Source organism: Ascidia mentula, chromosome 1 (assembly GCF_947561715.1).
Source record: "Ascidia mentula chromosome 1, kaAscMent1.1, whole genome shotgun sequence".
Classification (NCBI taxonomy): domain Eukaryota; kingdom Metazoa; phylum Chordata; class Ascidiacea; order Phlebobranchia; family Ascidiidae; genus Ascidia; species Ascidia mentula.
Window position 1 is genome coordinate 23,910,073 of NC_138566.1, and position 13,745 is coordinate 23,923,817.

The window sequence follows — 13,745 nt, forward strand, 5'->3', positions numbered from 1 at the left end:
CACAAGCTTTTGCGATCATAATCTATATTATTGCGTTATTTGTTTATTATTTTCTATTGCCTTCCATGCTGACCGTTAAACAATTTTGGAAAACCTACTTATTCACTCTTTATCACTTTCAACTTGAGATTGCTGTAGCCTATCTCCGCTATCAACAAATGACAAGTAACATCCTTCATTTCATATTAAAAAGCTTAACACAACGAATATTTTATTGGAATTGTGCAACTAATGGTGAAGTTCATCGTTGACACTCTGGAATATTTAATATACTTCACAAGAACACACAACGTCTTTCCACTCCAATATATTGTGTACTTTGTTAACGGCACAGTTCGCTAACTCTGACATTGCACAAGAAAACATGCGTAAAAAATATGATTGATTAATGGGAAGAAAAGTTGACGATTTGATCGGAAGTAAACTGAACATGTGGATCATGACGATGTACTAAAATGAATGTTCTTCGAAGGTGGCGCTTATTACAAAACCGGTTTAAAAATAATTGTGGGTAGTGCCACAGAATTGCAAGGGTGCTACATATGGTATAGAAGGGCAATACGAACAACGTAAAAAGTCATTTCCTGGATATGCAACAACACGCACGATACAAAGCTCTTATTCTGACTGGAAGGCTTCAAACAAGGTAAAGGCTAACGAGGAATCAAGCGAGCACCCAGAATGCACAGCAAAGTATACCAGTTATAACTTGAACTCTTTAAAAAACACAAAAGCAGTAATTTAAAACACAAAAGGCAGCATTGTGATAATCTTTTAATTTAACAAAATTTAGACCCAGTAAACGATGGAAAATTGCATAAATATTAGTTTTGTTTTCCAAAAACGCCATGCCTGAGTGATTCGGACACCAGCAATTTTTAGGCTTGCTGAAAACTTAAACCACAGGGTTGTATGATTTTAAAAACTATTTACTCCACTAACGGAGTCCATCATGATAACGAATGTGGCAAACACCTTTCAGTTAGTCAAGATTAAAACATGATACTCAAAAACAATATTGCCTACACTTTGGAAAATTGTGCAATAAAACCTTTTCAAGACATTTCTGTACGATTTAATCACAGTTCCGTCTTGACTTTGTCTGCTGCCGCCTCCCCGTGACGTTCCTTCCAAGCCGTCACGTACGCAGGGTGATTCAGCACTTTTTCGCGGGCTTCTTTCATGAGTTGGCGAAATCTACGAGGGTCGAACCACCAATTCCAGAACTTGGGGTTGTCGCCATATCTGTGATGCTTGTTCTGGTCTGACGGTTTCGGTTCCGAGTTGTTCGGACCATTCGACCACGTCATGTAGTTCAAACCTCGCAAACGGGCGAGATCGTTGTAGCAGTTTTTGTCCCCGCAATTATATCTGTTAAATGAGCGTTTCTTAAAGGGAGCGCGTCGAGCTTTGTTGTAATTTGTTAGGAATCAACGAATTTCACAAACGAACTTTTGAGAAGCATTGGTTTTATTTTAATACGCAGATATATTTGCAATGGAGGTAGGAAATAAGGTGTAGTGCTCGGCGTCGCGTTATAACTTGCTATTGTGACAAACCTATATGTTTAAAGACACTATACCGTGACAAGTTGAATTTTTAACGATTACTCGCTTTAGTTCGAACCACATATTGAATAAACGTATATAACAAATACTTGGTGGGTCGCAAGTGTTGTAAATTTTCCCCAAATGTGGAATAGTTCAAGAACCACTGGATCAACCCCTTGCTGCTTTTTAACAATAAAAGTTGTGTCCGATATATATTTTACCACCACAGTTTAGTATAACGGGAAAGGGATGGGTCATATCTCAGTGGGTTACCTCCAGATAGATAATGTAAATGACAAGTGAAACTCACAGTTCGAAGGCCAAAGCCCAGTCAGGAAGGAACATAAAGTGAGCCAACCCCGCACCGTGCATTCCTATGAATATGTCAGAGTTGTGAGTGAATTTAAGTTGATCCTCGAAGTGCATTTCCCTCCAGTTGTATTCCACGACCTACACGCCATGGGACAAAAGCAAGGTTTTGAGGAAAGGCTTTACAGGGTGATTTACCCCTTTCAGGGTTTAGGAAGAAAAAAAAGCCTGAATCTGTTTGGAGAAATGGTTATTTTATAATATTTTTATAATTTTTAAAAATCGAATTACGGTAAAAAAAAATTTGGTTACAGGTACAACAGAGCGTTTACTATGGTTAATTAAATTTTTTGACTTTAACGTCGCATTCTAACATAACGCAAGCGCTGTTTTTATTTTTGCATAACCACAAAACGTATCAGCATGACTCTTAAAACACTTACTTTTATTTTGAAATCTCGAAACTCACGAAGAACCTTCACCAAATCTTTCTGATTTTTGATCTTCCGGTACACGTTCTCGTTATCGGGTTTTCCCCGCTCGAGCAACGTCACGCGCAACAGGGGCGCCCCCTTCTTCTCAAGCACGCCATCTTGCGGTATGCGCAAACGGTGAAGAACGTGTTGCGAAAAGGCGCGGAACAAGTTGGATCCGACGCATCCGGCCGGCTGCACAACACAAGTAGTCGTATTATCTTTGTGTACATTAGCGTGACCTTGGTCTTTGCGAGCAGATTAAAAGCAAGCTTGATATCTGGTAACGTCAAGCTGTGAGATGTTTTTGAAACATGCTGGAAATAGGAGTTGCTACGGAATGGTGAATATGCTATCGCTTGCTTAATAAACTGGTCACCCAGCGCGTATGACTCATATAAGGTTAAAATGTTTCCAAGTCCTCCACTCATTACCGCTTAAAAACCAGCCTGTACAAACCGGTTTTACCTCGTTCCACTAGCAACCGCCCACTTACCACGTATGTGTTATAGTAGAGACCTCGCCGCATTCTCGGCAACAGCGGAAACATGACGTCACGAATGCAAACCCTCTTGTCTGCCCAGTCGACCAGAGGCACAACTGGATTGTCGGAAAAAACTTTCCACGTCAGTGAGAACGGGTCCCAGTAGTGCGAAGTGGCCTAAATTGAACCTATGTTAAACCCGATTTGACAGTAGGAAGCTTCGAAGCTTCAGCAATTTGCAGAAAAGGGGATCTCCAATAAGACAATAGTCGCATCGAGCTGTTTAATAAGCGCCAATTTCCTGTTTTAATTCGATCGGCATGACAGAAGGTTCGTTATTGTACATCAAGGGTTTACAATTCATAACTCTTTGCTATGTGAACCATAGCTTTTATGCAGAACAACACTAACTACTAAAAACTGAAAATAGGCCTTGACCTGTAGGTAACACAATGAATACACAATAAACACCAACTACTAGCAGTGAGAAGCAGACAGGGGCTCTGTATTGACCAAACAGGTTGAATCAGTGCAGCTATGGTGTGACTTACAACGACCTTTCCAGTTAAATAGACAGGCAAGATTACTTTGTGGTGCTCATGCAGTCAACCGTTGAGAACCAAACTAAATGCAAACGACAAAAACCGACGGCCCCAACATCCGCACAGTTAACCTACCGCATCCCACATAACAATCTGCGTGTCGCGACGGAACCACGATCCGTTGACGTGTTGGCTTGCGTACAAGTTGAAGAAATCACAGAAGTGGTGAAACATATTTCCCCCGTAGTCGAGCTTCATGAACACGACGGTGCCATTAATCTTGACGTCACAATTCTTGCTGTTTTTCATCGGTTTGAATCGAAGTTCACTGAAATTCTCCAATTCCGCGAACCTGTCAAAAAGTACAAGCACGTTTCAGCAAAAGAGCCAAGTATTGTGTAATTTATGTTTTTTAGATGGGACCCAATAGGTTGAATCAGTGGCCTTGTCTGCAGCTATCAGAATAACACCACATGAAAACCACTTAACAGGGAAATCAACGACGCCTTTTGACAAGTTATGGGAGGTCGCCATTCCACGGGCGATAAGGAATTCACACTGTAAATAACAAACCTTATGTTGGCGTATTTTTTATGAAATTTGAAAATACTGATGGACATTTTCCCAGAGGCTAGCAATAGCATGCTTAGCGTTGTTTTGGGAAAATTGCATGTGGCAACTATTTATAAAACTAAAAGATAAACACCTAAAAAACTTCTTAGTTTACAACAAAGCCCTTTAAACAAACATGGACGTAAATTACAACTCGATACATTCACAAGAAAAGCAATACTATTTAAATTGAAAAGTGCTTGAGTTTTAAAGACGGAATGGTTTGCTGTAAGTAGGTACCGAATACATTTCTCCACGTGGGAACACGGGCGTAATTGCGTCCTGTCAACACCACTACGTCAAAAACCCGACAAATTGGCAGTTTGTCTGTCTTGTGTGTACAGTGCACAACTCCTTTTGGAGGTTATATATATGATTGGGGTACGACTAAACTTTTTGGGTACAACTGCAGAAGCACCATTTCAATCAATTTTTTGTCTTAATGGCTTTGAATCCATGGTGACTGTGTCTTGTAACCGATACCTCAAATCAAACCACAAACGCTTTTTCCACACTAACCCCTTGATAATCTCTACATTCATTTGAATATATTTATAAACATGTATTTTACTCAGTAAAATATACATATTGTACCAAGACTGAAGGGCACTTTTGTGTTCTCCGTGTGCCTTGAGCAGCTCCTTGTCCAGTTTGCAGTAACCTCCGATGTCACCCGGATTGAAAACATCTTCACGGAACTTTTCCTGACTCTTTCCGTCTTTGAGTTTGTGGAAATCAAAGTAAATATTTTGACCTTGACAATACCTCATATTTCTGTCAATGGAAATAAATTGGGTCACAAAAATGTTGATCATGCATAGAAAGCTTCTAAGGCTGAGAGAAAAAATCATAACTACATTAAAAACATGTTTGTTTACAAACACAGTATCTGTCCAAATGGGATCTGATACACACGGTATTGTGATGTAATTAAGCCAGCTTGAACAAACCAATCATATGTGGTTTCAATGCCTGGGTCATTGTTTTGGGATTTTTACAATGACTTAATTCTGCATTGTTATTAAAATTACATTACCACTATGGTGGTTTTTTTTCTGTTTTGGGCTGGGTATGTTGTATAGAATTATTAAATGTATAAAAGCGACAAAATATTGGTGGTGCCACAAAAGGCAAAACAAATATACAAGTGTTTTAAAAATGTAAAACATAAATATGTATATATGATAACACTGAAAATCAAATGTTCTTAAATCTTAAAAACAAAGAAATACACAAACATACTGGGAACATTGGAGCATCGAGTCTTCTTCGGTGGAAGGTTTGCAAAATACTAAATCTTCAAACTCTTTCACACGTTGCCTGACATATCCAAAATCCGCCTATGACAATACCAACATGAAATATTAAAAGGGTGCCGTAGACAGGGAAATACATAATTAACTGTTCCTGTGGAAGAGGTGATCTAAAAGGCACTTACCCCATCCCAGAATTGCTGCTGTAGATAGTCAGTTTGGCAGTTTTCTGTTCTCAAGCCAAACCTTTGGTCTTCTGTGCATCCGTCCTCATAACCCCAACATTCCTCTTTCCGGTCCAGTGCCTGAAAATTGTTCAACATTCACTATTTTCTTACCGAAATCAACCTTTTTCTGACGCAACTTGTTGTGCATGACACAGGTTCTATTTGAATAAGAACTGATGATGCTTTTAGCGAAACCTGTTTTCATTGTAATAAACTGCGTTTTTACACAGGGCTATTTATATAGTAATTTTTAAAAAATTGTTCAGTAATATTGACAAAAAAATCAATTGACTCAGCAAAAATAGATAAACCTTTTTGACAAAGAGTCCTAACACAACCACAAATGAACTTGGGTTTTTTTACAACTTGTCAACTCTGCAAAATTTAAGGGATTTTCTGGGAAAATTTGGTATAAGTGATAAAAGAATCAAATGATAGTTTCTACGTCCTACAAAAAGAAACCACATGCTATTTCAGTATTTTGAAAATAGTTTCATTCAAACCTAAAAACAACAGATAAAACTTAATGTACATGCAAAAAAGATTACAGCATGCAAGCTCCAACATAAAAAGTGTTGTTGGACTACAATAAAAAATTTAGATTTTACCTTTGAACAATTTGTGTCCTTTTTGCATTGATCGATTAATTCGGGATGTTGGTTTAAAACAAATGGAATGTGGGAGTTGGGAATATCCAGGAAATTAGCGTCAACATTGCAGACAAAACTTGTGGTTAGCAGGAACAAGCATAGGCGAGCTAACATGTTTGAGCATGTTCAGTGTATCTCTGTCTGTTCCTATTCCACTAAAGCAGCAAAATAATACAATTCACAATGCCCATTACCTTTGTACATTAAAGACCATTTACACTTTACACATGGTTTCAATGTAAGGATATGTCAACATTACAACAGGATAAATTTTGTGAAAAAATTAAACACGAAAAGTCAATAACATATCATACATTTCAAAGTACCATCTTTTTTGACAGAAAAGTGCAGGATTGTCTATCTCGGGATTATAGAGCACCCTAATGTGTAATTAAGTTGTATCATGGAATTCCTTGAAAAATTTGTTGTTTCTTTAAACATAAATAGATGTTGGACAGGAGGTCTCAATTCGGTTTTACAAATACATTGCAAAATTTAACTAGTTTGAAGACAAAAGTATATATTATTGGAACAAAGCGTGTTAATGAGCAGACAAGCTTATTTGTTAGACAGGAACCATGAAAGCAAAACACTTGAAGAAATAAATACATATAGGATACATTAAGCCTTTAAAACAAAACTATATTCTAACAACATCAACACCTTTTACAGACAGAAAAATACATCAGATAATCTGCTGTAATGGGAGCGTGGTGGCAGAGAAGAAATTGCACCAGAACTAAAAAGTATTTCACTAATTCTACCAACTGCATTAGCACCACTGATTTCCACCATTTACACACACAGGAAACATATTTAAATAACTACAAATTCATTATTTGTTGGTCTAATTTATACCTTAGCATAGCTGACAAGCTTTACCACAACTATCTACCATAATTATTAGCATAAGAAAAAAAGATGGCAAGTAAATTTAGGACAAATTGCAATATCCGAAATTGGGACAATGTCCTTTGTGAAATTATGAGATGTACGTATGTATAAAATGTTATCAACAACAAAGATTGCTTCTGCTTCAATACACCCAGCTTAATGGCAACCACTGAGGTTTGGATTTTATGATTTCAAGGTGATTGTGAATGCCTTTTCCAGTGTCCTCCTCATTGGTAAAAGGCACTGTAAGATTGTACATATGGGAGTAGGTTTTCACATCAGGATCCACATCTTCTGTGTCTGGGACATCAGTGGTCACATGCACAACAAACGGCATAAACTCTGAATTCATGATGAATTTGAGGTTTTTAGAGGCAACATTAGTGATGCACAGTTTTTTGGACCTGAGCACATCCCGAATAGCACCATACTTCAAGCCATACATGTGGCTATCCTGTTCTGCATATTCCAGGTATTCATTGGCTTTGATCCCAGAGAAAATCTTTTCCTTCGCTGTTACCACATAACGCCTGTTACCCTTGCATTCCTCATTGGAAGAATGCATCAGTGGAATTTTGTACACTCCCTCAAACATTGCAGCGATCTTAAACTTCATTTTGGAGGCAATTGACTTGTCTTCAGACACCAAGACAACTACCTTCCTTGAGAAACCTGGCATTCGGCAAACCTCTTCATACAGCAGAGGACTTTGATCTGTATCGAACTTCATGCATTCAGAGAAGCAGTACATTTCTCTTACTGGTTTTTCTATAAACTCTGTGGTGTTTGGCTTGACACAGCGGCGTTCCTGAAACTCAGGGCTTGGAATCAATCCAGCTCTTCCATCTGGTTCTCCTTCTTCATTAATGTGCTGAGCTTGCCACCACCTTTTGTCTGAGCAGTTCACAATTTGCAATACATCACGTTGCTTGAAAGACAGGCCAGCATTCTTGCTAGGTGTGTCAGTATCTGTTAAAACATCATAGTCGTAGTTGCACTGCACAAACATCACTATTTCTTCTGTTGGTTTATTGTAGCTTGGTACTACTTTCAGAATAAATGAAGTGGTTGGCTTGCCCAGGAGCTCTTTCAGAACCTCTGGTTTTCCTTTAATGGGTTGCCCATTGATCTCTTTTATGATATCTCCAACATTTAGGAGACCTTGTTTGTGGACCAGAGCACCATGTATGATTCTTGTGACAACAACCTCATGATTAACAATGGCCACCATCATGCCCAATGGCTCATCGTGAGGTTTCGTTAACCCTACCATTCTTACTGCATTTTTGAAGTAGGGTATCTTGATGGATTGATTTCCATATTGGTTTACATACTGTTGCTTTATGGCACGCTGTTCTGCAATTTTGTCATGTGCTTTCAAAACACCCCGTAAGTGTGCCTGTTGCAAAATTCCTGTTAACTCAGCAATTGTGTTGCTTTTAACTCCATGAATGTCATGAAGTATTTGCGAAACAATTTCACATGAGTGGCGTTGTTCGGGATTGACCTTTTCGTTGTCCAAGGTGTCATGTGCTCTTGCCAAGGACTGTACGACCGGGCAATCCATCAAAAGCTTTAGAAACATCAAGTCAGTTTTCATTACATCCGATTGTCCTTCCTTCAACTTGCCTAAATTTTCCAAGACTGCCTTAATCGAAGCCTGAGTGTTTTCTTGAGGCATTTGTATTCAATACTGCCGACCTGTCTGTGAAAATCAACCACAAACTTTGGATGCAAAATCTGTTATTGTGACCAATTCCGTAAAAACTGTTATCACCAAATCTTTACTGGCAACGCCGGAGTCAAATGCGTAATGCGTATGATGACATTGTAACTTTTTTGCAAAAACATTGCAGAGCAGCGCCAGCATTTGACCGTAAATAGTTTGCGGACCTACCACGGGATATTTGTTGTTAAGCGGCGATAACTTTAATTATTACACTGTAAAATTTCCTAATTAACCAACTAATCGTCAAAACAACCGAAATGAACAATCTTGAATAAAAAGTTAAATCGATCTTAAGAGGGCAAAATTTGCATACTTTGTTCCTTAGTTATGACAAGCTGTTTTTTGCATTACAAATTTAGCCAATATCGTTAACTGTATGCTATTTCACTTCATAAGGGTTTAATATCAAACAACAGGTGTAAAAATTTTCGAGTTGATAACATGAATTGCTGCGGCCGCCACCTTGTGGCAATGTAAAGTTCTTGCAAATTTGTGTCACCTCGACTCAAAACAAGTAAAGAATCAAATCGAGTGTGGTTTCTTGAAGTTGTTGAGAAATGTATTGCTCGTTTTGTGTGTAACTTTTAGTTTTAATCCGAACAGTGCGTTGCTCTGTTTCTAAACAAAGTTGTTTTTGTTTATAAATTGTTACACACACATCCAGTCTTTATTTTTCTGTTTAGAATTAAAAATCTACATGCTCAGTGGCATAAAAGGAAGTTAACAAAAGCGAGAATTATTTCAGAAAACACCTTCTCGCATATTATTTTATCACTTTGCAATACAGCTGACACATTGTTTTGTTCCAACAAATCTACTAAGTTTCTACTTTTACCAAATTTGTATGTCTTGTCTACAAAATTTAATTGTAACAACACTACTATTTTCAGAAACACTTTAATGTGAAATTTTGCGGAAACTTATGTCATGAAATTAATGTAATTACCAAAAACATGTCAGGTTTGTTGGCTGTCCGGTTGGGGCCAAGTCTTGTTCGCCGTTTGGTAACAAGTAAGGCTTATTATCGACCTGCAACTTTGATGACATTGCGCAAGTTGTCTATTCGCAATCTGTTTAAAAAAGATGTGACGACCATTGATGAAAAACCTGACCTGATGAAAACTGAATATGAAATAGAACTGGAAAAGTTTACAAAAAAAGAAAATGTAAGTTATAAACTACAGCAGTCTTTTCCATTTTGTTGAAAACATGAATGATGCAGAATGTTTTCCTGTTGGTTGGTGGTATAAGAGATTTTTGGCAAACACCTTTTTTTGAAACACATGTTATGGTGGCAGTTTGACATGCAAGCACAAAATTATTGCTGTGGGCACTTAAATCTTGCTCAGATCTATAGTCAATATTGCTCTAATGCCACATAACTGAAGACTTTAACCAATATACTGTTTTGCAGTACCGCAAGTTTTACGGTTTCCATCAACATGACCCTGGAATAGATAAAATTTATTATCAAGTATTGGCAGTTACTTTTTTTACACTCTGCCTTGGTTTCCTTCCCATCATCATGATATACTCCCCTGATTTCAAGTAAGAAAAAACCTGTTTTGCGTTGGTATATAATTTACCTTTCCTGTTGGGTTAAAATAAAAAGGCAATAAACTGATGCCACAAGCAACTGCACATAATTTGTGAAAATGTAACTGTGACGGTGTTTGTACGACTTTAAATGTGTCAATCAGACCCAATCAAATTGTACAACATCACTTTTACCTAGTTAAAAAACACTAAACCAAAACAAATAGGCTCCTATGCAATAACAACATGCATTCAACTCATGTTTTGGTTTGTTTAAATTTTCAGCGGCCGGATGGTACTTTGGAGAAAGCGTGAGGCTGTGATGCAAATTGAACAGCGAACCGCAGAGGGAAAGTTGCTCATCGAGCCTGACTATGTTCCACCACATCTAATAGAAGAGATGGTCCCACCGCCTGGAGATTGGGAAGAGGAATGGTTGAGGAATCAGGCCTCGGCCATCACATACAGCCCATCAAAAGCCTTTTTACAAGTTCTGTACTAAGGTCTTATCAAAACTTCCCGCTCTTGATTCCTTTTTTTTTTGAAAAAAACTTGCAACATACTTGATATGAAAGTTACAGCAAGTTTTCTTGATGGTGGTTCTGTAAATGAGTTGAATCTTCATTTTAAAACAAACACATTACAAGTTCAACTTATGACTATTGGTTGTCTTCTTACTGCTTATGTTTAAAACAACTTTAAAACAAAGTTCAAGTTAATACAAAAGCTAAGAAGAAAGCAAACATCTGTGCTTATTTTGTTCACGTAAGGAGAAGTCAGAATATTGATTAGTGTGCAGTCATGGCAACCAAAATTATACACGGATATGGCTGATTTCGTCCATTCTCCAAAAATAAAATCCTTACTTGGCTACTGACGTTTTCTACATATGTCCTGGTAAATCGTCCAAAATGAATGAATTCCATAGCAACATCGTTCGGAGCACTTTGGTCGGAGGTAATTACCCCTATTCACAACAGCACAAATTTTTTTCATCAGAATCGCCCTCCTGCTCATATCCCTTTTGAGAATACTGTGTGGGTGCAAGATTTTTTGGAGATTACATTGTAATTGAGAGGGGGGGTGCCAAGCCTTGGCGGTAAAGGTTTAAATGTTAATAATGATATCACCGACTGTACTCTCTCTCTATCGTTCATCACAGTCGTGCCTCTACCTTTCTAAACTGGATGTTGTCCAGTCTAGTTGTAAAGTCTGGATAAACCAAGGGTCGCAAATCATTTGAATAAACTGTGGATCAATCTTGTCCATGGCGTTGCAAGCATTAATCGAAATAGAGAAAGTTCGCTAGATGTCAGTATGTATTGTCTGTATGATCTCGTCAAAGCTGTACACCTTTGTCAAACACGTAAGCCACGCATACTGCGCAAAAAAGACCATGATTTGAAATGGAAAAGCATATTCCAGAAAACACCAGGAATTTGGACCAACCACACCAGCTTTTTTCCTACTTCCACTACACACGTTCTTGTTGAAGTATTTTACGATGGAGGAAACGTCACATCTCGTTCGGAAGCGTTTTAAAAATCAGTCATCGCAACAACACGATTTTTTCTCGTTTGAGAAAAGTTAAGTATCAAGTTTATGATCAACTGTAAAAGCGGTTAATGAAAACTTTGACCCGAAATTGTGGTTGCTAGCAGCGGAATTCCTGATTTTGTTGGGTATGATTCTAACGGACACAGTGTTTGTATTCTATTGTTAACAATATTACGTAACGCTTCCAGCTTACATCGCTCATAATAGTATTGCTATCATTATATATAGCAATCGCTCATGGTAAAAACCAGGGACCATGTATTTGTGACTGCTTTCCAGCCTTGCTTTGAAGAAAATGTGAACAGACAGTTGCACATGAAGAGAATACCTTTTCCGTTGACCAAAGCAAGTCATTGTGGTGTTGACAACCGTGTTTGGAAGCATAATTTGATTATGTGTTATGTGCATACATATTTTGTCTCGAAAGGCTATAAAGAACGTGCATACAGGATTGTCTTTTGACTTTTTTGACACGCCAGTGAGTCCAAAAAACAAATTATCGCCTAATGCCACAAAAAGGGTCATCTTTCCGAAGAAATTAATAAAAATAGGATTCAAGATCAGGCAAAGAGATTGAAATGATAGTAAAATTAATCCATTTCGGCATGAAAAAGCTGATTTTTCCTGGCTGGTATAACCCTGGTTATAGAGCAAGCAAAACAACGGTCATCATTCCCTCTCAAATGTACGCTGTAGAATCAATATATCAGAACGCAACATCCCGATTTCAGATTTATATCCATATTTCATATGAATGCCACAGTTAGTTTTCAAATCCAAAAAGGCAATTTCCGCAGTCAGCCATATCGTATGGAATCCAGAGAAGAGAAACGCACGACGGAGGCCTCCGGCAGAAAGGAGAGAATAACGGTGCTCTCTTGTCTATGCGCCATCCTTCCCAACACGAAAAAGGCCGTGCCGGTAGCAAAGCGGTGTAGTGATGGAGTAAAATCGATGCTTCATTCAAGAAGCCAGCCCGCTGGGACCTATATAGCGTTTAGTATGGAGCAGCGGATGTAGAGCAAGGCGAGGTGCCGTTAGTACGTGCAAGCCAGTCAACTACATAGAAGTTTGGTGTACCGAACATGGTGATTGGGAAGTTTTGAGCAGTTCGCTTACGGCGTATTGGTGAAGTTAAGTCATGTAAATGTGTGCAGTTCGCAACGACAGATTGGAAGAATCGATTGAAAGCTTGTACCGAAGTGGTGTTGAACTCTTTAAATGTTAAGATGTGTTGTGACGTAGGTGAATTTACACCTTTAAATGCTTGGTATACATTTACAATCTTTCAGCAAAATAATGAAAACACAGAAGACCACGTTACTAGATGCTGGGGGAAACCAAGCACCTTCATTTGACAAGTTAAGGGATATCCACTGGCCGAGTCACCGTGTGTCAGAACATTTGCATTAAAGTTCTATGATAGACACTTCCTTCACTATGTAAGCTTAGACGCAACTTTTCTCGTAGTACTTGTTAGCTTATTGTATATAGATTATACCTTTTATGTCAAAAGTTTGAAGCACAGTGGAATATTTTCTTTGGCTACAGTTTTTCTGCTTGTAGGCTAGACAATCCGCGTATAGTGTAGCAGTCATACGAGCTGCTGCAGCAAATGGAGGAAAGAGGTATACAAATTGCTCAGGAAATAGTAGACTTACGTGCGGTGAATGCTGTGCTGTGTGTAGCGCAATCACTGCATTTGTCAACATAAAAATGAACCAGCAAGCATGCTACAGTCACCTATTGTTTTCACCTGACAACTTGTTACTAGTACAGTTTCCATAAACCGATGTACACCAATTTAAACACTGAACCTAAGCAGCAATCTTGATGATAAAGCAGTTGTGATTACAAACCGAAGTGCAGTACCGACAGTCTGCCCCATAAGGGCACATTGCGCTGTTTCCTTAAGGACATACTCTGACG

The 13,745-nt window shown here is 38.3% G+C and overlaps 3 protein-coding genes across 3 annotated transcripts; 1 reads left to right on the forward strand and 2 right to left on the reverse strand.

Annotated features, from left to right (window-relative positions):
• Positions 1 to 260: 260 nt before the first annotated feature.
• LOC145897200 (EGF domain-specific O-linked N-acetylglucosamine transferase-like) lies at positions 261 to 6,256 on the reverse strand. The gene is made up of 9 exons (XM_082985397.1): positions 6,059 to 6,256; positions 5,409 to 5,528; positions 5,213 to 5,310; positions 4,565 to 4,744; positions 3,494 to 3,710; positions 2,829 to 2,993; positions 2,303 to 2,527; positions 1,861 to 2,000; positions 261 to 1,371 (listed from the first exon to the last, which is right to left on the reverse strand). The coding sequence occupies exons 1-9, from the start codon at positions 6,212 to 6,214 to the stop codon at positions 1,080 to 1,082; spliced, it is 1,593 nt and encodes a 530-aa protein (XP_082841523.1). The 5' UTR covers positions 6,215 to 6,256; the 3' UTR covers positions 261 to 1,079.
• LOC145897210 (MAGUK p55 subfamily member 2-like) lies at positions 6,256 to 8,815 on the reverse strand. The gene has a single exon (XM_082985407.1). It carries the CDS (start codon positions 8,673 to 8,675, stop codon positions 7,137 to 7,139), a length of 1,539 nt encoding a protein of 512 aa, XP_082841533.1. The 5' UTR covers positions 8,676 to 8,815; the 3' UTR covers positions 6,256 to 7,136.
• An 802-nt stretch (positions 8,816 to 9,617) lies between these two features.
• LOC145897222 (uncharacterized) lies at positions 9,618 to 10,992 on the forward strand. Its single transcript, XM_082985418.1, has 3 exons — positions 9,618 to 9,889; positions 10,138 to 10,271; positions 10,545 to 10,992. Exons 1-3 carry the CDS (start codon positions 9,677 to 9,679, stop codon positions 10,759 to 10,761), a joined length of 564 nt encoding a protein of 187 aa, XP_082841544.1. The 5' UTR covers positions 9,618 to 9,676; the 3' UTR covers positions 10,762 to 10,992.
• The last annotated feature ends 2,753 nt before the right edge of the window (positions 10,993 to 13,745 follow it).

Excerpts from the sequence above, each read along its gene's own strand:
- LOC145897200 (XM_082985397.1), bottom strand. The coding sequence starts at position 6,214 with ATGTTAGCTCGCCTATGCTTGTTCCTGCTAACCACAAGTTTTGTCTGC. Across the intron at positions 2,528-2,828 it reads TCTACTATAACACATACGTG|CCGGCCGGATGCGTCGGATC; the intron begins GTAAGTGGGCGG and ends TGTGTTGTGCAG. Across the intron at positions 2,001-2,302 it reads TTCGAGATTTCAAAATAAAA|GTCGTGGAATACAACTGGAG; the intron begins GTAAGTGTTTTA and ends CATGGCGTGTAG.
- LOC145897210 (XM_082985407.1), bottom strand. The coding sequence starts at position 8,675 with ATGCCTCAAGAAAACACTCAGGCTTCGATTAAGGCAGTCTTGGAAAAT.
- LOC145897222 (XM_082985418.1), top strand. The coding sequence starts at position 9,677 with ATGTCAGGTTTGTTGGCTGTCCGGTTGGGGCCAAGTCTTGTTCGCCGT. Across the intron at positions 9,890-10,137 it reads AGTTTACAAAAAAAGAAAAT|TACCGCAAGTTTTACGGTTT; the intron begins GTAAGTTATAAA and ends ACTGTTTTGCAG. Across the intron at positions 10,272-10,544 it reads ATATACTCCCCTGATTTCAA|CGGCCGGATGGTACTTTGGA; the intron begins GTAAGAAAAAAC and ends TTAAATTTTCAG.